At 38.6% G+C, this 24,700-nt stretch overlaps 1 protein-coding gene across 2 annotated transcripts in view; it reads right to left on the bottom strand.

Annotated features, from left to right (window-relative positions):
* PI4K2B (phosphatidylinositol 4-kinase type 2 beta) overlaps positions 1-14,847 on the bottom strand; it is a 31,971-nt gene extending 17,124 nt beyond the window's left edge. The window contains exons 1-5 of one of the 2 annotated variants that reach the window (XM_061191286.1): positions 14,363-14,847; positions 4,699-4,835; positions 2,943-3,143; positions 2,187-2,318; positions 211-364 (exon numbers count right to left, since the gene is read on the bottom strand). In XM_061191286.1, coding sequence (XP_061047269.1) covers positions 211-364; positions 2,187-2,318; positions 2,943-3,143; positions 4,699-4,835; positions 14,363-14,675 — 937 coding nt within the window. In that variant the 5' untranslated portion in view covers positions 14,676-14,847. The remainder of the gene's footprint in view (positions 1-210; positions 365-2,186; positions 2,319-2,942; positions 3,144-4,698; positions 4,836-14,362) is intronic. The other variant, XM_061191287.1, reaches the window with a different exon arrangement.
* Between the last annotated feature and the right edge of the window lie 9,853 nt (positions 14,848-24,700).

Here is a 24,700-nt window from a genome sequence, read left to right as displayed (position 1 = left end):
AGGAGCCTGCTCTGAGTCAGAATATCCAGTACGAGATTAATTCTGTCTGGGAGAGTTGGTACCACATCTCTGTTTTCTAAGGAACGTAAAGAAAAAGTGGCCTCAAGACTACTGCATCAAAATTTTACGTCTTTGATTTGGATAAACAAGAGTTGAATACAATTTGAAAGTTAACAAGATTTGAGTGAACAAATGAGAGAACTTCAGTACCTGTATTTCTGATGAGGTAATCCAAAATAACTAATCTTTCAAACTGTGACTGAAATTGTTTTCTAATGTTCTCCGGCAAAGGGTCAGCTTCAAATTTCCTAAGCCAATATTCAGCCTCCTTGTAACCTTCAACAAATAACTGAAAGGAACCAATCTATAATTTTAAGAATTATAGTTAGAAAAGAAAATATACGAACAAAGAGACTACTTTTTAAAGTTCTCAGCAGTATTGTCATAAAATACTTTATATGAACACAATAAGAAAAATCGAAGTTAACACTAATTTAGATAAGCCACATTTATCAAGAAAACTATTTTTATACACTAATTTAAAATAATCACATAAAGAATACATAGCAAATTAAAAACGCTCAATCCTAGACTTTCAAGGAGCATAGCAGCTATTTTAGGATAACTAAAAAACAAAATACACATGTGCCTTTAAGGTGATATTCTCAACAAGAATGCTGTTTTCTAAAAATACTCATTAACATGAAGTTAATTTTGAAGACCAAATTTTACACCTATCCTGGTTATTTATTTAATAATAGTATAATTTTATCTTACTGAAAAAATACTTCAGGATTCTTTTTACAACATAAGATACAGAAAATGACTTTATTTTTATAAAAGAATGAATTCTTTGACTATGTAGCTTAAAGATCCTGTCATAAATTTTAAAGAAGTAACCAATTAATCATAACCTCTATAGTGGTTTTTTAAAAAAGTCCTTTCCTTGAAGATATGTCTATTTTATAAAGTTTTCTATCGCTAAAATTACTAGTTGTTAATATTAAACAATTTTTTAAAGACGGAGATACAAATTTAAACAGCACAGGACACATAGGTAATGGGTAACCTAGCTGGCCTCATAAATATTTACAAACAAATCACTACAAAGAAAAGCTATTTAGGACTCCACGCTTTCACTGCCGAGGGCCCAGGTTGGCTCCCTGGTCCAGGAACTAAGATCCCACATGCTGGGCGTTGCAACCAAAAAAAAAAAATCTATCACTTATCCTAACACTTTATGTTATGGTTGGCATGAAATTTTAATGATTTCCTAAATGTCTTCTCTAAAGCACTCATAATGAAGTCCTAGTAGTCATAAATACGGAAATAATATCCTTCTTTAGTCACACCTATTTCAGCATATGCAAGGAGTAACAGGCCTTGTAAATTTTTTCAAAACTTCCTGCTTACTTGGAGTACAATATTAAAGACAAGTTAGGGTAACCATGCATTTCTACTCCAATTCTTTTATATAGATAAATGCATAGCAACAACAAAACAACAAAATTGCAGGTTAAATATAATTAAAAAAATAAATAAATAAAGCCTAGTGCTTTTTCTAGAATGTTTTTCCCATTAACCCTCCCTACCCTTGCTTAGCTAGTTGCTAATCATCCCTTAGGTTTATTTAAAAGTGATAAGAAAAAACAAAATCTAATATGTAGTGAGTAAACTCGGCTACTATCGTTTACTATGTGCCAGGTACTGTACCAAGTACTTGACATATATTTTTTCATTTTATTCTCACAACCCTAAGAGGTAGGTTTTATTATCCCCGTTTTACAGAAACTGGGGCTTGGAGAGTACGGGACTTGCCCAAGGTCTCAGAGCTAACTGGTGGAGAGGGCTGGAATAAAACCGAGGTCTAATTCTCAGCCTGCACTTTCAGCCAGTACTTTATAAAGCCTTAGGTGCAGCCTCCTCTCGGAAATTCCCTAGCCCTCCAAAGTGGGTTAAATATCCCTCCTCTACCCTCTCTGGGCTCCCTGCACTTAACCATCCTCAACAGCTTTATCACATTGCGTTGAGACTGCTTGTTACTATAAGCTCTTGAAGATGAGAAAAGTATGTTAGTATGTTTTTACTAACATATATCCACAGTCCACAGCACAGTGCCTAGCGCACAGAGCTCAGGTAATATGTGATGAACTTCCCCCCAAATAAAGCTCATCGCAGTAACTTACCTTAGGAGGAAGTCCTATCCGATGAAATTTTCTACCTACTTTTGGCACTTTCTCTAAAGCATACTTTTTGCCTCTAGATTTTGCACGGTCAATTGCACTGTAGTTAAATGTCTCACTGACAAGCCAAACCACCTAGAAACGTACAGTTTAGAAAAATGGCTATTAGAATTTGCATTATAGTATTTCTATTCACATACACCATGGAACTCACTCTAATGCTGTAAATTAGCAAAGTTTAACACTATACTAAATGTTCCTGAGAATCTAAAATAGAAAGGCTAAGGGATTTGGCAAAGTTGGTTAAATGGCACACATGTATTTCTTTCTGACAGAGGCAGTCTAAAATTGGCCAGTGGAAGAAAGAAGTAATAGTCTTGAAATGTAGAATTAGGAATGAACATTTCAAGTAGAACTTCAAGTAAAAATGTATAAAGGTCAGAAAGAAAAAGATAGCAGTCTTCTGAGCATATTAGTTATCTCTACCTTCAAAAAAATTTCTAGATTTTTTTTCTGCTTTCTAAATGCTAGTTCTTTCTCCTCTTTTTGTCAGCATCATCTCAGCTCACCTGAGCAAGAGATATTCCCTTGGATACTTTGTGGATCTACACTAGAATCAATTTACTAGTCATTTGTGACTCTGGATTACAAAAAAAGGGGCTCAACTTTAGGCTCTGTCACTACAAATATTACTAGAGTATTCACAGAGAAGTGGGCTGTAAATTAGAAGTACATGATTAAAAACAATTTCTGCTTTACCCTTGTTTTTGGTACAATGCCCAGATGAAGCTTTTCATCCACAAGGGAGGCACCAGCTTCGGAAAGGTATCCCTGATTAGGAAGCAGGCAGCCTCTGCCAAAGCAGCAAGGGCAGCAGACCTTATGAACATATTTGGTCCATTTTGGATTCAGGTGACCATAAGGCTCTTCCGATTTGGGTTTAAACACACCAATAATGTTCTATAGGGGGAAAAAAGTAGAAATTTTATTAGACTTTTAATACAGAGAGATAATAATCCATAAAACGCATTCTGATCATTTTCTACTTCTTCCCACCACAAATTTGGGCATCACTCTTAACTATTAAGAGGTTTAATTCTAATAACAGTTTTATACGCATTCTCATTCAACAATCTAAAATCAATAATCCTTTGGGCTAATGGTTTTCAAACCGTGCTCTGAGAAATTCTAGGGAAGGTGAGAGAAGAGGGGAGGGCAGGGCTCTAAGACCCCATCCACTGATTTTACCCATTTTATGTACTGGACTTCCTAGTTAAGAAGGAGTCCCACTGATTTTAAAATGTTTGAAAACCACTGACCTAGGTCAAACGGTGTTATTATTCAATATCTATTAAATACCCAAATTCTATGTTTATTTATTGTCTACTTTCCCAGTAGATGTGTATTCTAAAAGGGCAGGGACTTTCTCTGTTAGGGCTATATCCTAAGTACTGTGTACCTGGTACACAGTAGACATTCAAGTATCTGTTAAATGAATAAATCCAATGACAAAAAGTCATCTGTAAGATACAAAGGAAATGATAGGATATAGTGACATCAATGCTGCCAGATTCTCTTACCCTAAATCTTTTTTCAGTTATTTCTTTATGAACCAATTTTTAAATAAATTCTCTCCTCTTAAAAAAAATTGCTCATGGATGTCTAAAAGTTTATAATCCTTATTACTGGTCTGATAAAATACATTAATATTAAATTTAGAAGCTGAATTATCCTTAGACAAGAAATAAAAATCTTATTATAAGTATATAATTGTTTTATAATGCAATAAAGTCTGAGTCACTAATAAAAAAGTCAACAAGAACAAATTAAGAAATCAAGCTTGGAATAAAGATTGAGAGATTGACATTACCTACATATATATATTTAAATCTCAAAAAAGACTATGTTTTAAAATATAACTTCAGTCTTTGCAAAAAATATTTGGATGGAATTATAATCTTTTTTCCTCCTGAAAAAGAGAACTGCTGGCTATGCATCATTCAGAAAGCTTTTAGAAATAATACAGATTTTTGAAAAATTCTAGACTAAGTGGAACAAAGTCCCATATCAACTTCTCTTTTCTGCCTTAGAATTATACTTTGGTTCATTTCACTTTGTCACATTCCAACGCCTTCAAACTTCAGACTTCCCAGGCTCCTTCTCTGGCATAATGCTGGAAAAAATATTCTGAGGGTAAAATAAAACACTGCTTGGTTTCTGTACGGTAAGGACTTGTGACTATAAACCCAACAAATCTACAGCTAAATGTGAGTATTCAATAAATACTTGAAACCAAATATTAAAATAATAAAACAGAAAATTATGGCTTAAAATGAATAGCTCAATTTTTAAGTTGTAGAGTGCTTTAGTTAATAGTAAACTGACCTTTATTTCTGAAAAGAAGGTGCAATCAGATTTATTAGGAAAATATCTTCAGAAACTCACAATGACTTCACATTTAAATTAGTGTTTTCCAAAATGTCTGTTATGTATAGTAGGTCTGTGAAATTCTCACCCTCTTAGGATCCTTCACAAAGTAACTTCCACTTGAACCTTGAGAGATTCTTTCTGGATAAACTCCAAATTCTATTGCTTGCTCTGCTTTCAATATAACATCAGCAAATTCTGGATCATCCAAGAATGTATTCAACTCTGAAGAACCAACAATTATTGCATTAAGAAAAAACAGTGTTAAATAGAATGCTAAGAAGAAAGACCAGCTATGAGAATGCTCACAATATGGACCTGTAATACTGGATTAGATTATTAGCACTAAAACATTTAGGTACAGAAAAATGTAATTAAGTATTGTATGGGCTGGTTTGATGCTTTTTTTTTTTTTCTCTAACCCCAATTCAAGCTATGACATGTGAAAAACAAGATCTCCTATACTGAAATAATCACACTAATGCCTTGTGTTAACTTGAACTCCTCCCTCCCAGTGTTTTTGTTCTTCATTCCACCTCAGCCTCTGACTGCAGTCATACCTCACATCTGTCATCACCAATACCTGCAATCTCTCCCTATTTTTCACTTCAAGCATCTTCTATTTTTCCTAGTTCACTCCCTCTGGCACCCTGAGTCCAAAAATTCTTCCATCCTACTAGGACGTTCAAAGCACCGATTTACCATATACTGTTCAAGGGTCTTCACCCCCTTTGTGTCCCTACTTCCCTCCTTGCCAGCATAAATTATGGTTAATCATCAAAAAATCACTCTCGGGCTTCCCTGGTGGCGCAGTGGTTGAGAATCTGCCTGCCAATGCAGGGGACACGGGTTCGAGCCCTGGTCTGGGAAGATCCCACATGCCGCGGAGCAACTAGGCCCGTGAGCCACAACTACTGAGCCTGCGCCTCTGGAGTTTGTGCTCCACAACAAGAGAGGCCGCGATAGTGAGAGGCCCGCGCACCGCGATGAAGAGTGGCCCCCACTTGCTGCAACTAGAGAAAGCCCTTGCACAGAAACGAAGACCCAACACAACCAAAAATAAATAAATAAATAAATAAATAATAAAAATAAAGGAATTCCTTTAAAAAAAAAAAAATCACTCTCTTCCTCCCACCCCTCATCATGGTTACATGGAAAAATCCCAATCCTGGATAAACCCAACTGTCTGCTGACTATGCCTATGCCTGGACAGCTGAACTTGACTAGATAAACACAAAGCCTGGTGTCTCCCCTTAAATTCATCACCACAATCCTCAGGTGGACCCTTCATGTTGCCCTGGGAGCATACTACATTCCTGTTAAAGACTCAATGCTTGTGTCCCTCAAAACACGTCGAAGCCTTAACCCCTAATGTGATCATACAGGGAGTGGGGTCTTTGGTAGGTAATTAGGTTTAGATGAGGGTGGGGACCCCATGATGGGATTAGGCCATGTGAGGACACAGTGAGAAGGCTGCCATCTGCAAGCCAAGAAGAGAGCCTTTAGCAAGAACCTGATCATGCTGGCACCCTGATCTTGGACTTCCCAGCTTCCAGAACTGTGAGAAATAAATGTCTGTTGTTTAAGCCACTCCAGCTAGGGTATGTCATTATAATGGCCTAAACTAGGACGACTCCCCTAATACACAGACTTTCCCACTCTTCTGGACAACTATCTCATACCCTCCCCTCTCCTCAAATTCCCAATACCACTTTCCTCTCAGCAGATGGTCTTCCTATTTCAAGAAGAAAAGAGAAGCAAGCAGAAAAAACTACCATCAGCCCTCAGCACCATATCTACCCATCCACAACCTCTGCCTCCTGCCTATTACTATAGATGGATGATCCAAGCTCTAAGATCAACTCCTCCACTTTGTATACTAGACCTATCTCTTCCTGACTTCTCCAGGACATTTCTTCTACAATTCTTTCCTGTATCAATATTTCCCTCTCTATTGGATCATTTCCACCACCATACAAAGCATGGTGTAATTTTTCTCATCTCAAATCTCTCTTAGCCCCCAAAGTCCCCCTAGACACCCCCTCATTTCCTTGCTCCCTTTTATAGCAGAAGACTTCTATAATTATATTTACCATCTCCAATTTTTCTTCTCCCACTCTCTTTTGAACCCATTTCTTTTTTTTTTTTTAATTTATTTTTATTTTTTGGCTGTGTTGGGTCTTTGTTTCTGTGCAAGGGCTTTCTCTAGTTGCGGCGAGCGGGGGCCACTCTTCATTGCGGTGCGCGGGCCTCTCACTGTCGCGGCCTCTCTTGTTGCGGAGCACAGGCTCCAGACACGCAGGCTCAGTAGTTGTGGCTCACGGGCCCAGTTGCTCCGCAGCATGTGGGATCTTCCCAGACCAGGGCTCGAACCCGTGCTCCCTGCATTGGCAGGCGGATTCTCAACCACTGCGCCACCAGGGAAGCCCTGAACCCATTTCAATCACGCTTCTGACCTGACCACTCCATTGATACAATTTTTGTCAGGGTCCATAGTGACATCCACATTGCTAAATCCAACCTCAGAACTGATCTTCCTTGACCAACACCATCGTTCCACCCTGTCGGTCACTCCCTCCTCCTGAAAACACTTTCTTCACTTGGCTTCCAAGATGCCACTTCTCCAAGTTGTCCTTCCATTTCATTAGCTCCTCTTTTTCAGTCTTCTGTGGGCTCATTTTCATCTCCCTGACCGCTTAACTTTGGAATGCCCAGGTTCAGTTCATGGCCCTCTTCTCTCCCTCATCAGCACTGATGGCTCCCTGATTTATATCTCAAGCCTGGACTTCTGCCCTGAACCCCAGACTATTATACTCAGCTTCTCCATTTGGATGTTTAGTAGACAGTTCAAACTTTACTGCCTCAAACTCAATTCTTCATTTCCTCTCAACTGCTTCACTCCCAGTATTCCCTGTGTTAGTTAGTGGCAACTCCAAATCTTCTAGGTGCTCTTGCAAAAAACCTTGGAATCATCCATGGTCTCACACCCTCACCCCCCCACAGCCAACAGCATGTTGTGTAGCTGTATCTTAAATGAATATCCAGAACCTAACCACCTCTTACCACCTCCATTCCTTCCATGTGATTCAAGTCACTATCAACTCTAGCCTAGATTGTTACAAGAGTCTCCTAACTGATCTCCCCTCTACACTCAACAGTGAAGGTACGGTAATCCTTTTAAAACGTAAATCAGGGAATTCCCTGGCGGTCCAGTGGTGAGGACTCAGCACTTTCACACACAGGGCAGCCCAGTGGTTCTCCATCTCACTCGAAGAAAAACTCTAAGTTCTTATATTGGCCCCCAAGACCCTACCCAATCTCCCCTAACCTCCACTTTATTTTTCTGGTTAGCACTTATCACCTAACATATTACATAACTTATTTATTTTGTGAGCTCCAAGAAGACAAGGATTCTCTCACTGCTATATACCCAGAACTTTTATAGTTCCTGGAACATAAAAGGCATTCAATAAACACTTGCAGAATTAATAATTAATCATTTAAAGTGGTAGACAAGCCAAAAATTATTCACATTTTACTCTGAAAGGCATTTAAATGCTATTACACGTCAATCTTATGAAAATTCAAACTATAAACTTTCCTTAATTTAAAATTTTCCTTAATTCAGACATAAATAAAACTATTATTTACTAATTTTTTAAAGTTTATGCTGAGAAAAATACTACAAAAAGGGCCCTTGGGCATATTTAACCTACTTAAAAGAATAAATAATCCAAGTACTTTAGTCATGTCTATACAATTGATATACTATTTTCAGATCTATTCCATGAAAATTCTTAAGAATGAAGGGAGAAACTTTGTCTTCCTTGTTCACTGTGCATCCCTAGCACCTGGAAGAGGGATTGGCGTTTAGTGGGTTCTTCATAAACATTTAAATGAATTAAATGAAGTATTATTTGTGTGGTAGAATATGTCAATAATAATTATCATTAGTCAAATGATATTTCTTCTAGATCAGGGCTCTTAACAAGAAAGAACTTGAAAAGCTATTTATTTCAACTTTGCTCACAGTACTGATGTACTTTCCATAATACATCACCAAGCAGGTGGTCTCTGGACCAATGTTTAAACACTTTCAAAGAGAGATCACTCCTTTTTCCATATTTTGTGTTTGTTTGAAAACAAATATAAACTTTCTTTTTCAGAAATAGGTTTCCTGTAGTTTCACCCAATGTCCTAGACCTGCCATCTGGAGCAAAACAAAAGTCTACTTACTCCTCTCTTCCCAGGGATAGCCCTTCAAATAGCTGAAGATCATTTCATGCTCCCCTAAGTCTCCTCTATTCTCCGCCTCCTTCCATATGGAAGTATGTTCAGGCTTTTCAGCATCCGAGTTGCCCTCCTGCTTCATGCTTCAGTTTTCAATGTGCCACTTTAAAATATGGTCTCCAGAATCAAGCAACCCATTGCAGAGAATAGAGATATCTCTCAGTCTTGACACTATACCAAAATAAGAAGCACTCTAGTATTACAATCGTTGTTTAGGAGTCCTGTCATACTAATTCATGTTGAAATGGCTAAACTCTTGGACCCCTTTTGGTCTCTCCCATCCTGTTCCAATTCTTTTGGAAACTATGTGTAGACTTTGACATTACTATTAGATGTTATCAAATTGCTTTATGGGTTAAGCTTTATGAGTTCATCATAGAACCTGCCTTTGTTACTCTCACGGAGCCCAGGATCATACTCTGAATACTTAATAATTCAGCTTCAACCAAAATAAGATCAGAACGATTCCTATAAAATCAGCCTGGATGTTCTCAATCCCTTTTTCTTTAACTTGTCCCTTTATTGAGCAACTCTTTTGGATAAATGAGATTATCTCCCTATATGAAAACTGGCATTCTTTGAAAATGGTCTGGATTTACCATCACAATCCAGAAAGGCACTTAAGAGACAACTGGTCTTACCTAACTACTGCCAGAAAAAAAAAAAAAAAAAAAGACTATATATCAACTATTCTAAAAATCAAAGTAATAATTTTTTAGTAATTTTTCTGATTCATAACTCACAATTACATTCTACAACTTTCTTCATTTTATTTACCTAAATGTGTATTTAGCAATGAGTTTAACTTGGAGAACACACCCTAAAGTTACACCACTTCAAGATAAATGTGCCATGGAGATTTGGTTTGAAGGTGTTGTCATTGTTTGGTTTGATTTTTAATAGCTGAGGGCTTAATTAGCTATATCTTCTTTAAATTTCGCTCAGTTAAAATTACCTTCTCTGGGGGCTTCCCTGGTGGCGGAGTGGTTGAGAGTCTGCCTGCCAATGAAGGGGACACGGGTTCGAGCCCTGGTCTGGGAAGATCCCACATGCTGTGGGGCAACTGGGCCCGTGAGCCACAACTACTGAGCCTGCGTGTCTGGAGCCTGTGCTCTGCAACAAGAGAGGCCGCGATAGTAAGAGGCCCGCGCACCGCGATGAAGAGTGCCCCCCACTTGCCGCAACTAGAGAAAGCCCTCGCACATAAACGAAGACCCAACACAGCCATAAATAAATAAATAAATAAATTAATTAAAAAAAAAACTTAGATTAAAAAAAAAAATTACCTTCTCCCTTTTAAGAAATAAACTATGAGATTTTTATTTGTCCCTGTATCAAAAAATATTCAAATTTTCTGAGAATGTGAGTTCTATCTCTGTATACTCTCTTTGGCACTCCTCCAAGAAGCAGTGGCCTTCTAGTCAAGTTCCAGTCCTATTCAAACTCCACACTTTTCACAAGGCATCCACCCCACCCTCTGAACCTTTGCCCATGCTGTTCTGATGTATATGCCAAGTTTCCTTTCTATGGCTAATTCTTATCCATCCTTCGACTTCATCTGATCACCTTGCAATGCTATAACAAAATGATCTATGTTCCAGGAGGGCAGAGAGCTTTGTTTTGCCCTGTGATATATGCCAAGTGCTTAAAACTTTACCTGGCACATGGTAAACCCTCAATAAATTTGCGAATTATTTATTAACAAACCCTTAACCACACTTAAGGGTTACAGCTGATCCTCTGATAAGCAGAAATTGAAAATGGATTAAGAGACCCCTTGTATAACCTCTTATATTTAGTTTTATATAAGTGTGCATGGTAACTTATCAAGTTCTCATTTTAAATAAATAAATCAAAATGAACTCTTCCTCACCTAAGGGTTGGGAATATATCTTATCCACTGGCAAGAATATTTTCTAAGAAGAGAAGTAGCTGGCTCACAAGTTTGGTGATCTGACCCAAACTGGAACCCTCAGGGGTTCCAGTGCTATTCATCCTCAAGTCTCAAATTAGATGCTACTTCCTCTGCTAAATCTTCCCTGGCCCCTAAATCCAGGGTATGGCTCAATGGAAGCCTTGGCTTTCCCCATCCAAGCACATATACCCTCTGTTAGAACTGTTTGCTTTAACTGACTCTTTCCTCCATTAGGTTATAAGGTTACATGGGGACAAGGCTCATGACTGGACATCCATTTGATATCTGTCCACTACTGTTTCCCCAAGGCCTCAATTTCCACTGGCACCCCATAGACACTGAAACATTTGCTGAATGATGGATCTCTGCAATAAATGGAAAACAAGAATAAGTGTATTCTAATTATTGGTTGAGGAATATCTCCAACACACTGCTGCTCACTACCTTTCAAAAGTTCAGCTTTGGAGGATTGTCAAGATCCATGGGATATCCACTCTTCTAACACCTTCCTCTAAATTAAGCCAGAGTATCAGCATCTTGAATCTAGACCCAGCAATACTGACACCACCACCCACTAGAATTACTTCTACTGAAATGAACTTCAGGGAAGTTGTAAGAAACACTCCTGTGAAATTCAACACTTTTATTACCAAGATATTACTCAGCATATAATCTCTTCTCCAAGAGAATACATGACAGTTTATCCTTTGCCAGTTTTGTCTTGGTTCAAATAACTAGTCTGTTTATGGGCAGAGTGATTGTCTTGTAAGTGACTGTGTTTCTCTCAAGTTGGCTGCTCAGTAATCGTAATCTTAAATATCTTAAATATCTTAAATATCAAATTTGTGGGCTGCTTGTATCGAGTGTGTGATGTTAATTTTGTGTACTCTTATTCCAGCCTCCATCTTATTTATTTCATTGCTCTTATTTCCCATTCTCATATTTCTTCCTTACTTTTAAATGATTTTATTTTGTTCGTACATTTATAAGCCACCATGAATCATTAAATGGCTTATAAACACACACTTTCTTTTACTTTGGAAGCTCTTTGTGAATTCTAACACCATTCTCTAATTGCCAGGCTCACCAACAAAACTGATAAGTGCCTCTGGTTTATATTAACTGGGACCTTCACTTCACCTCTCTGTGCTTCCTTAAAATGAAAATAAATAAAAAATAGTGCTCACATCATAGGGTTGGTTATAAATTAATATATGTGAAGCACACAGAACTATGCCTTGCACGTACTGTTTTGTGGGTATTAACTATTATCATCTTTACTACTCTTCAACTCACTGATTAAAATGACAACTGGAACAAGGAATGCCACTAATCCTTTTGACATTGATCCAACAACACTATGTTTATGCTGGTTCTAGACTTTGTCACATGTCTTGTTCAAGTAAAGATAACAGACATATGACATTCTTCCACTGGGTAAAGTACATAAAGCTCCTGTTTACATAAACAAAATAGTTAAGCATCATAAATGATGTTAATATTAATCTAAAGGCAAGAATATATTGGAACTAGAGAGGTGGCTTCATGGAAATTGGATGGTAAAGGACAAAGCAAGTTAATGGACTCAAAAAATAACTAAACTTAATCATCTAGTTAAATTAATTATGAACTTTCTAGGAGAATGGTTTGAAATTTTAAAAATAGTTTTTACAGTTCAAAACTATTTTTAAATCCATTAAAAATAAGACCTCCATAATAAGTAAACAAAAGTTAACAATTATTTTATAACACTTGGGGATCTACAGCAAAATGGAAAAACTGTAGGACATGAAAAAACTAGGTTCAGTCTGGCTTTTCCACTTCCTGGACCTTGACTTTGGCTTACCTCTGAAGTTCTATCAACTACTAGTCATTACAGTTTTCATTCATTTTCAGTCTTCACACTCAGGATGGGGGTAAATAACAACTAACTTGCTGTGCTATTGTGAGAATTAATGAAATATACAAAAAAAGATCTTAGCAAACTGTAAACTGTGATATAAGTAAGTTACTGCCATTCAAAAGGCTGGAATTCTCTTTAATAATCCATTTGTATTCAAATATTATACTCTATCTCCACTTTTACTTTCCCTAGCCTAAATATCATTTGTTTACAAAACCTCACCTCCATAGAATAAATATATTTTAAAGGTTTTAGGCTCTTTTAAAATCTAGCTACACAGGTAACGTTGGGTAGAAAAAGGCAAGCTAGCCGCACAAATCTTAGTTACTTCACAGATCGGTTTCTAGGTAATATATACCCATATTATCAATGTAGCTGGGTGAATGTGGATCCATTTGTGATTTGATTGCAAATGCATATTTGTTTGTTCTGTTAAACGTTGTACTGTCAATGCATCCAAAAGCTAACATAATGGTAGCTAGCCGACCTGTATATCAGACAGGTTTGTTAAAGCTTTATTCATTAAAGTCTGCTTCCCTTGGGCTGCTCTGATTTATTTACTCTAGAATATTTGACCATAAATTCAACTACAACTAGAATAACCTACTCTATCCAGAATTCTTTAAATTGTAGAAGCCCCATTAGTGTACTAATAGCAGGACATGTAAAATCTAACCACTCCAGAAAAACTTAAGCAGCATTAATGAAAACTACATTTTTTGTGCCTTTTCTTTAAGCTCACATGTGGAATGAAACTCCAGGCACAATGCACACATCTCATCATTTCAACCATCCTTACCACCAGCAAGTAGGTGTTATCACGGCCATTTTACAAACTAGCCTGTCTCAGCTCCACCTAGGACTCTTACAAGCCTATTCTATTTTACTATCAAATTAGCCTTATGCAGTCGCATACCTTTCAACATCATTTCAATTATCCTCTCTTTCACCTGAGGCTGTCAGTCTGCTTAATAGTGAAACAATTTTTTTCTTTTTCTTTTTAAAGTATAAAAATAGAAATGACTCAAGAAAGGAAACTTTGCAAGAGAGAGAGCAGGTACAGAAATTCAACTGCTTCTGCCCCCTCTGGCTAATGTTACAGTAACAATATTTAATTTAAAAAGTTTTTGAAACGTGTCCCAGTGGCAACCGGATATTCTTGCTCTCTGTCTCTCGGCTGTCATCCACCTTGCAAATTCACCAACTTTCCTGGTAGTTCAGGGTTCTTAACCCAAAACTCAAGTCCAAACTTGAGCAAACAACTTACGTCATTTTACAGTGTTAAGTTTTCCTGTCTGATTCCAAAAGTTTAGGCTCACTCTTAGGGGAGGCTTCAAGGATCAGTGTTTAATGACAACCCCGGGCCTCAGGTGAAGCAGCCTATAGCCCCTGGAAAAGGTGCGAGTAAACGGGGGAGCAGGAGAGAAAGGCGCGGTGTCCCAGGTGTGACCAGCGGCTGACCCTCGGCCTGTGCGTCGGACCTGATGCCCGGCGAAGAGCCTTTCCTACTAGGCAAGGGCTAGCGGAAGACAGCGAAAGAAGCCGGGGGTAGGGACCCAAGGAGGGGCTTGAATGGGGGGGCTAAGCGGCGGCGGCGACAGGCGCACTGCGAAGGCGCCGGGGAAGGGAAGAGCCGGATCGCACCTGAACCCACGGGGTGGTTCCGGTCCAGGTTGGTGGGCGAGCTCCGCAGGCGCCCCAAACTCGGGGAAGAGGAGAAAGACGCATCCCTGGGCAAGAGCAGCAGTTCCCGGTCACTGGCCTGGTTAGGGGAGGCCGCGCCCTCCTCCCCGGCAGCCTTCTCCAGCCTCACGGCGCCCCCCGGAGCGCCCTTCTGCGGCTGGGCCCAGGCGATCCGCGGCAGCAGCGGCTCCCGCTCCTCGTCCTCCTCGTCCTCCTCCTCCAGGCTCCCGCCGCCCGCGGACGCCTGCCGCCCGGGCTCGGAGGGCTCCGCCATGGCCTCCCTCTGTGCCTTCCGCGCTGAGACCGACTCAGAGAGGCGAGGCGTCCGGGTCTGGCCTCGGCATCGCGGGGAACCCGCGCCGCTGGGTCTGACCGAAAGCACCTCTCTAGTGTGTGGTCCCGCTCGGCGCCCGCCCGGCAGTTGCCCCGCCCGACCGCCGGCCGAGCCCCACCTCGCGCCCATCCCGCGCCTGCGCGGAAGGGCTGGGGCGGCTGAGATGGGGGGGCGCGGCGCGCGGGGCGGGGCCGCCACCTGCTTCCTAGGGGCCGGGAAGACGCCGGGAGGGGCTGACGTTACTCCTCGTGGAGCACAGGGGTCGAAGTTAACTTACCTCTGCAGAGGTCCCCCTGTCCAACCCCAATCGGCCTCTCCCTCCCCTGCAGAATTCTCATAGAGTTTACCACAGTCTATACCTGTATATTTCTTTGTATGACCATGTAACATGTTTCCCCCACTAGAAGTCCGCGAGAGCCAGGACCTTGTTACGTTTTCAAACATCCCTGATTTTGGTATTTTGCATTTTCTCTTTTTTTTTTCTACTGACTAATATGGCCAGAAGTTTATAAAAATTTTAAATTTTTTCAAAAAGCCATCTATGGTTCCATTGATTATCTATTCTCTAGTTTATTGACTTTTGTTCTTTATTATTTCCTTCTTCCTACTTAACTGGGATTTGACTTCCTCTTCTTCTACCTGATTAGATATTATTTTCTAGATATTATTTTTAAATTATTATATAGATATATTTTTAGGGAGATTGCGATTGACACATATACACTATTTATTTTTAATTTATTTATTTTTGGCTGCGTGGGGTCTTCATTGCTGCGCACGGGCTTTCTCTAGTTGCGGTGAGCAGGGGCTACTCTTCGTTGCAGTGCATGGGCTTCTCATTGTGGTAGCTTGTCTTGTTGCAGAGCATGGGCTTTAGGCGTGCAGGCTTCAGTAGTTGTGGCACACGGGCTCAGTAGTTGTGGCGCACAGGCTTAGTTGCTCTGTTGTATGTGGGATGTTCCCGGACCAGGGCTCGAACCCGCATCCCCTGCACCGGGCGGCGGATTCTTAATCACTACACCACCAGGGAAGCCCTAGATATTATTTTTTAATTACAGTGTAGTTGACATATGACATTATATCACTTTCAGGTATACAACATAATGATTCAATATTTGTATATATTGCAAAATGATTCCTGGATATTATTACTGATTTTTAATTTAATTCTGTTGTGGACAGAGAGGAGTCACTAAAATTTCAACCTTTTGGAGTTTACTGAGACTCATTTCATAACCCACCATATTATCTACCTTGGTGAACATCCCATGGGTGCTTTAAAAAAGAATGTGTATTCTGCAGTTGAGTAGTTATGTAACTGTCAATTTTTTTCTATAAATATTAATTCAGTTCGGTATTGATAGTGTTATTCTGATCAACTATATCCTTATGGATTTTTAAATTTAGTTGTTCTATCACTCTCCGAAAGGAGAATATTACAATCTAACTGTGAATATGGATTTGTCTATTTCTTCTTTTAGTTTGATGAGTTTTGCCTTTATGCATTTTGAAGTTGTGTTATTAGGTGCATATATAGATATGATTTTTATGTCTTCTGTTAGGCTTTCAAGTCTTCCTGATGATTTAACCCTCCCTTTCTTCCTTCCTTCCTTCCTTCCTTCCTCCCTCCCTCCCTCCCTCTCTCTCTCTCTCTTTCTTTCTTTCTTTCTTTCTTTCTTTCCTTTCTTTCTTTCTCTCTCTCTCTCTCTTTCCTTCTTTCATGAACTGCCCCTCCTTATCTCTCTTAATACCCCTGGCTTGAATTCTATATTGTCTGATAATAATACAACCTCTCCACCTAATACAACCTCTCCACCTTTCTTATGTTTACTGTTTGCCTGGTAAATCTTTTTCCTTTTCTTTTCAATCTGTTTTATCTTTATATTAAATATGTGTCTCTTGTAGATAGCGTCTAGTTGGTTCTTTTTTTTTTTTTTTTTTGGCTATGTTGGGCCTTCCTTGCTGTGAGCAGGCTTTCTCTAGTTGCGGCGAGCGGGGGCTACTCTTTGTTGTGGTGGCTTCTCTTGTTGCGGAGCACAGGCTCTACACATGCGGGCTTCAGTAGTCTCGGCACATGGGCTCAGTAGTTGTGGCTTGCGGGCTCTAGAGCGCACGCTCAGTAGTTGTGGCGCACGGGCTTAGGTGCTCAGCGGCATGTGGGATCTTCCCGGACCAGGGCTCAAACCTGTGTCCCCTGCATTGGCAGGCAGATTCCTAACCACTGCGCCACCAGGGAAGTCCTATAGTTGGTTCTTGATTAAAAAAAAAAAAAAATCCAGTCTGATAATTTCTGCCTTTTAATTGGAGTTTTTAGTCTATTTACATTTAAAGTAAGATTAATATCGTTGGATTTTAAGTCTATTATTATTTGCAATTTGTATTCTATTCGTTTCATCCCTTTTTTGTTCTTTTGTTTCTCCTTTCCTGTTTTCATTTGGGTTAATCAATATTTGTTTATATTTCATCTTCATTCCTTTATTGACCTTCCACTAAACTTCTTTACATTAATTTTTAGTGCTTACTCTAGCATATGCATGCTTAAAGTGTCTCAATGCACATAGACCTCATATTGTAGTAACTGATGTAAAATGTAAGAACCTTGCAAAAGTGTAGTTCTATTTATCCTCCATCCTTTACATGATTGCTTTCATATACATTAGGCCCACCTATGTTTAAATGAAGTGAACTATTTTTGCCTTAAACAATTAAGTCTTTTAAAGAAATTTTTAAAATGTATATTCTTTTCTATTTACCTACATATTTACCATTTCCAGTGCCCTTTATTTCTTCCCATAGATCTGAGTTTTCATCTAATATCGTTTCCCTTCCCTCTGAATAATTTTTTAAAAGCATTTCTTGTAATGCATAAATTCTAAGTTTTTGTTTCTCTGAAGTCATCTTTATTTCACTATCATTTTCAAAGAATATTTTTTCTGCATATAGAATTCTGGATTGATGTTGCCCCCTACCCCTGCTCCAAGTTTGACTCTTAAAAATATGATTCCATTGTCCTCTAGCTTTCATTGTTTCTGAATCCTGTCCCTCTACCCACCCACTCAATTTCTACTATGTCATTTTTCCCTAGCTGCCTTTAAGATTTTCTCTTTATCTGGTTTTCAATAGTTTGACCATGATGTTTGTGGTATGAATTTCTTTTTTTATATATCCTGCTTGGGTTTTGCTGGGTTTATTCATTTTTAAAGTTATGTATTCTACCAAATTTGGGGAAATCTGTCATTATTTTTTCAAAAAATTTTCTGCCCCATTCTCTCTTCCCTTTCCTTCTGTGATTCCTATTACATGTATGTTAGGCTCTTTAATATTGTCTTGAATGCCACTAGGGCTCTGTTCATTTTTTTCAACAGTTTTTACCTCTGTTTTTCAGATTGGATAATTTCTTTTAATCTGTTTCTAAGTTTGCCAACCCTTCAGCCATTTCTAAATAGCTGTTAGGACTACCCAGTGAATTTTTTATTTCAGATTTTGTACTTTTCAGTTCTAGAATTTCCATTTGTCTCTCTCTTTCTTCTTAGAATTTCTATATCTCTGCTGAGTTTTTCTGTTAATTCATTATTTTGACCATATACTTTTTCATGTCCTTGCATATATGTATAATAACTGTTTAAAACTCTTTTCTAGCCACAATGGAGAACAGTATGGAAGTTTCTTAAAGAAGAAAAAATAGAGTTACCATATGATTCAGTGATCCAACTCCTGGGCATATATCCAGAGAAAACCATAATTGGAAAGATACATGCACCCCAATGTTCACAGCAGCTCTATTTACAATAGCCAAGACATGGAAGCAAGCTAAATGTCCATCAACAGATGAATGAATAAAGAAGATGTGGTATATATATATATATACATACAATGGAGTATTACTCAGCCATAAAAAGGAATGAAATAATGCCATTTGCAGAAACATAGATGGACCTAGAATTTATCATCCTAAGTGGAGTAAGTCAGAGAAAGACCAATATCATATGATATCACTTACATGTGGAATCTTTAAAAAATGATACAAAGAACTTATTTACAAAACAGAAATAGACTCACAGACATAGAAAACAAACTTATGGTTACCAAAGGGGAAAGGAAAGGGGGTGGGATAAATTGGGAGTTTGGGATTAACATATACACACTACTATATATAAAATAGATAAACAACAAAGACTTACAGTATAGCACAGGGAGTTATATTCAGTATCTTATAATAATCTATAATGGAAAAGAATCTGAAAAAGAATATATATCACCTTACTGTACACCTGAATAACACAACATTGTAAATCAACAGTACTTCAATTAAAAAAAAAAGTCTTTGCTAATTCTTACATCTGAGTCATCTTGGAGTCAGTTTCTACTGACTACCTTTTCTCTGAACTATGAGTCAAACTTTCCTGTTCCTTGGAATCCAAATTGGAAAAGAAGAAGTAAAACTGTCACTGTTTGCAGATGACATGATACTATACATAGAAAAGCCTAAAGATGCCACCAGAAAACTACTAGAGCTAATCAATGAATTTGGTAAAGTTGCAGGATACAGAATTAATGCACAGAAATCTCTTGCATTCCTATACGCTAGCAACAAAAGATCAGAAAGAGAAATTAGGGAAACAATCCCATTTACCATTGCAACAAAAAGAATAAATTACCTAGGAATAAACCTACCTAAGGAGGCAAAAGACCTGTACTCAGAAAACTATAAATACTGATGAAAGAAATCAAAGACGACACAAACAGAGATGGAGAGATATACCATGTTCTTGGATTGGAAGAATCAGTATTGTGAACATGACTATACTACCCAAAGCAATCTACAGATTCAGTGCAATCCGTATCAAATTACCAATGGCATTTTTCACAGAATTAGAATACAATTTGTATGGAAACACAAAAGACCCCAAATAGCCAAAGCAATCTTGAGAAAGAAAAATGGGGCTGGAGGAATCAGGCTCCCTGACCTCAGACTATACTACAAAGCAACAGTCATCAAGACAGTATGGACTGGCACAAAAAGAGAAATATAGAACAATGGAGCAGGATAGAAAGCCCAGAGATAAACCCATGCACCTATGGTCACCTAATCTACGACAAAGGAGACAAGAACAGACAAAAGAAAAGACTGTCTCTTCAATACTGGACAGCTACATGAACAAGAATGAAATTAGAACCTCCCTAGCACCATACACAAAAATAAACCAAAATGGATTAAAAACCTAAAGTAAGGCTGGACACTATAAAACTCTTAGAGGAAAACATAGGCAGAACACTCTTTGACATAAATCACAGCAAGATCTTTTTTGACCAGCCTCCTAGAGTAATGAAAATAAACAAATGGGACCTAATTAAACTTAAAAGCTTTTGCACAGCAAAGGAAACCATAAACAATACCAAAAGACAACCCTCAGAATGGGAGAAAATATTGCAAACAAAGCAACTCACAAGGGGTTAACCTTCAAGATATACAAACAGCTCATGCAGCTCAATATCAAAAAAACACACAACCCAATCAAAAAATGGGCGGAAGACCTAAATAGATATTTCTCCAAAGAAGACATACAGATGGCCAACAAACACATGAAAAGATGCTCAACATCACTAATTATCAGAGAAATGCAAATCAAAACTACAATGAGGTATCACCTCACACCGGTCAGAATGGCCATCATCAAAAAATCTGCAAACAATAAATGCTGGAGAGGGTGTGGAGAAAAGGGAACCCTCTTACACTGTTGGTAGGAATGTAAATTGATACAGCCACTATGGAGAACAGTATGGAGGTTCCTTAAAAAATTAAAAATAGAACTACCATATGACCCAGCAATCCCATTCCTGGGCATATACCTGGAAAAAAACATAATTCAAAAAGATATATGGACCCCAATGTTCATTGCAGCACTAGTTACAATAGCCAGGACATGGAAGCAACCTAAATGCCCATCAACAGAGGAATGGATAAAGAAGATGTGGTGCATATATATAATGGAATATTACTCAGCCATAAAAAGGAACGAAATTGTGCCATTTACAGAGACGTGGACCTAGAGACTGTCATACAGAGTGAAGTAAGTCAGAAAGAGAAAAACAAATATTGTATAATATTGCTTATATGTGGAATCTAAAAAATGATACAGATGAACGTATTTGCAAAGCAGAAATAAAGACACAAACATAGAGAACAGCGTATGGACACCAAGGGGGGAAAGGAGGGATGGGATGAATTGGGAGATTGGGATTGACATATATACACTACTATGTATAAAATAGATAACTAGTGAGAACCTACTGTATAGCACAGGGAACTCTACTCAGTGATCTGTGGTGACCTAAATGGGAAGGAAATCCAAAAAAGAGGGGATATATGTATATGTATAGCTGATTCACTTCGCTGTACGGCAGAAACTAACACAACATTGTAAAGCAACTATACTCCAATAAAAATTAAGTAAAAACACCCCAAAACTTTCCTGTTCCTTTATATTCTTGTTAGTTTTTTATTGTGTACTGGATATTGTAGGTGATACATTGTAGAGCCTCTAGATTCTGTTATCTTCCTCTGATAAATGTTGATGTATTCTTGCAGGTACAGTAAGTCCCCTACATACGAATGAGTTCTGTTCCGAGCGCACATTCATAAGTCCAATTTGTTTGTAAGTCCAACGGAGTTAGCCTAGGTACCCAACTAACACAATCGGCTATATAGTACTGTACTGTAATAGGTTTATAATACTTCTCACACAAATAATACATGAACAAACACAAAAATATAAAGAAAACATTTTTAATCTTACAGTACAGTACCTTGAAAAGTACAGTAGTATAGAACAACAGCTGGCATACAGGGCTGGCATCGAGTGAACGAACAGGAAAGAAGAGTTACTGACTGGAGGAGGGAGAGGAGGTGGGAGATGGTAGAGCTGAAGGATCGTCAGCAACAGGAGACAGAGGGCAAGGTGCAATTTCACTCACGCCTGACATTGATGGCACAGGTTCTGGGTCCTAGCTGGATTCAATTCTACCTACCCTCTTGAAAAAAATGATCCAGTGATGTCTGGGTAGCTATTTTTTTCTCATTGTAGATGACACGGTAGCACTGGATTGCATTCTGAATGGCTACTGCAAACTTCGTGTACTGTTCTACGTTCGGGTCCTGTGCCTCCAAAAGTAACAGTGCTTCCTCACATAAAGAAAATCCCCTTGCCATTTCCTGCCTTGTGAATCTCTTCGGTTCTGCAGTTACTTCTTCTTCCTCTTGTCTCTCTTCATCCTTTCTCTGGGCCTCCAATTCCTGGAGCTTCTTAGCAGTACCAGCTACATCACCACTGCTTTTACACTTGCTTCCGGACATCCTGGGCTTGAAATAAAGATACTGTACTACTGTACTCTATACAGTACTGTACAGTAAAATACACAAAAGCACAAACACTTGTAGAGGATGCACGCACGTGACAATGTACAGCAGACACGTGAACTAACTTACGTGATTGGACACGAATACATGTTCACATCTTTGAAAGCTGGCAACTTGAAGATTCGTATGTAGGGGACTTACTGTAGTTAACTTTTATCCTATGCACACAGAGTTCATGAGTCAACCAAGGATTTGGGCAGAGTGTATGTGTAGATTTTGGAGCTCTCTCCCTCTATTACTCCTTCCTTTTCAGGAGTTTCATCCTCAACTTCCAGCTGCTCCGGGAGCCCCAGGCTCTATTCTCTAATTCCTTAAGCCATTAAGATTGTGGCTTTCTGAGTTCCCCCTGCTTTTCACAGTGCAGACAGAGTAGTGCCCTCAGATAAAAAGATGTATGAGCATAAATCACACTCATTATATTTCAATTCTTTGAAGAGTAGCCATCCCTTAAAATCCTGCCTGCCAGCTTTTGGTTACTTTCCAGCGTCTTCAAATAATTGTTTTTATATTTTATCCAAAGTTTATAACTTTTATCTATAAAAGGCTTAGTCTGATATAATCTCCTATAACATATTTTTATGGAAATGTATCTTTTAGTGAGGTGAATGGTGCTATTTTTTTGTCCATAGTTCACATGTTAGTAGAGGAATATTACTTATTGCTAGATAAGACAGGATTCAGCATCAGTTCTATTCATAGTTTTAGTTTTTATAAACACTGAGAAAATATGTTCAAATAAATAGATGCTTATGCTGAATACTTTGTAATACCAATGTCACTCAGATCTTTGATCTTCCAAGATAAATGCTAAAAGTCATATAGCACTCTATCATCAAAAATTATTTTTTATGATCTATCATAAGGCAATTCATTTAGGTCCTCCTTTGTTTGAGTTATTCACTTTGTCAGTCTCTGGGAAGTATGCCAAAAAGGCTTTTAAAAGAGTTGTCAGTAATTAATAATTGTACTGTAACTCTTTCATTTCAAGGAACTTTATTTTTTAACTCAGAATTGAGAAAATAAGAACATTAACATTTCTATAGACCTTTGGCAATACAATATTATTGTTAAAATGTTTTTATCTTATCATGAGTTTTAAGTATATTTTTGCCAAAACTTTAGAACTGCAGATTTGGCTCATTCAATGTATGTAAAAAATCTAACTTAAAAGTTGATCAGTAAAGCCAATGTTTATTACCAAATCAATCAGCCAAAGTAGACTTTTTTTCAATTCTCGTAAACATGGTAAAATATATCCCCGTGTCAGCATCTCAGTTTTGAATTCTAAGGCTCTGCTGCCTCCAGTATTTCTCACAGATATTTCTTAATTTTGTTCCCATGGAATATTCCCTTAGGAGTCCATTCTTCAATAAGAGTCAGGGTTTAGAAGATGCAAGATCTTTAAATGAAACTTGGCATCACTCGTACAACATCACTCTACAATACCTATGTATTCAGAACATCCTAACACACGCCTAAATGCACCATGTCCAATGTCACCATCACCTGTAAAATAATGCTCCTTTAATAAGAAACGACACAGAGCGCTGCTGCTATTTGATGGGGCTTTTGTTAATGGAGGCTGTGTCAACATCTGTATTTCAAATCGAGTCTTTGTTGTGAGCCTCAGGTTTTTTAACACCCCGGAGCAAGGAGCCATTGGAAGATTCAGGATAGGCGTTCCAGCACCACCTGGCATACTACAATTCAATTCTGCCACTAACCACCCAGAGTTAGCACAGATCCCACAAGTTAAGGGGTCAGTTCTCCATGAGACTGTCCTTACTACAGATGCCAGCTACACTTCAGGGGTCCCCAGGCCACCCCCTTTTATGACCAACTGGCTATAAATTTGGGGGGCCCATGACCTCCTCAGATTCTGTAATTTGCCAGAACAACTCACAGAACTCAGCAAAGATCTCAAGGTTTTTGCCGTAAGGGAGAGTATGCTGAGATGGAAATTACAAACAAATAAACAGGCAGTTACAATACAGTATGCTGTAGCTATGTGGAGGAAGTACAGGCTGCTATGAGAACATATAAGAGGGGCCAAGATCAGGAAAAAGGGTTAAGAAAGAGAATCCAGGGGCAGGGAAGAGACTTGGCTGGAGTAAGATCCCACCTGAAATTTCTGATCATTTTTTTTTCAGCAATCTGGCTGCTGCTTTTCGCTAGTGGTACTGGTTGGGCTCCATCAACAACCCTCCTCCCTCCAAGGTACCCCAAATGATCTTTATTTTCACCCCTAAGTAGAAAACCATCCTTACTGAGCAAACATGGACTCAAGAAAGTTTCCTAGTTCCTCCATACAGTCAACAAATAAATTGCGCCAAGTGCTATTGTAGTGCTGGGAAGAGAGGAGTGAACACACCTCTGCTCTCATGAGGCTTCCATTCTCCTGGGGGAGATAAACGATAAAAAGTAGCCAAGAGAATATTAGAATGTGAAATGATGACAAATGTTATGAAAAAGAATAATGCAGGGTGAGGAGTACAGAATGATGGTAGTACAAATGGGTGGGTGCTATTTCATACAGGGTGGTTGTAGT

This window comes from Eubalaena glacialis, chromosome 5 (genome assembly GCF_028564815.1).
Source record: "Eubalaena glacialis isolate mEubGla1 chromosome 5, mEubGla1.1.hap2.+ XY, whole genome shotgun sequence".
NCBI classification, from domain to species: Eukaryota; Metazoa; Chordata; class Mammalia; order Artiodactyla; family Balaenidae; genus Eubalaena; species Eubalaena glacialis.
The sequence above is the reverse complement of the archived record's forward strand: the minus strand, read 5'-3'. Positions and strand labels throughout refer to the sequence as shown.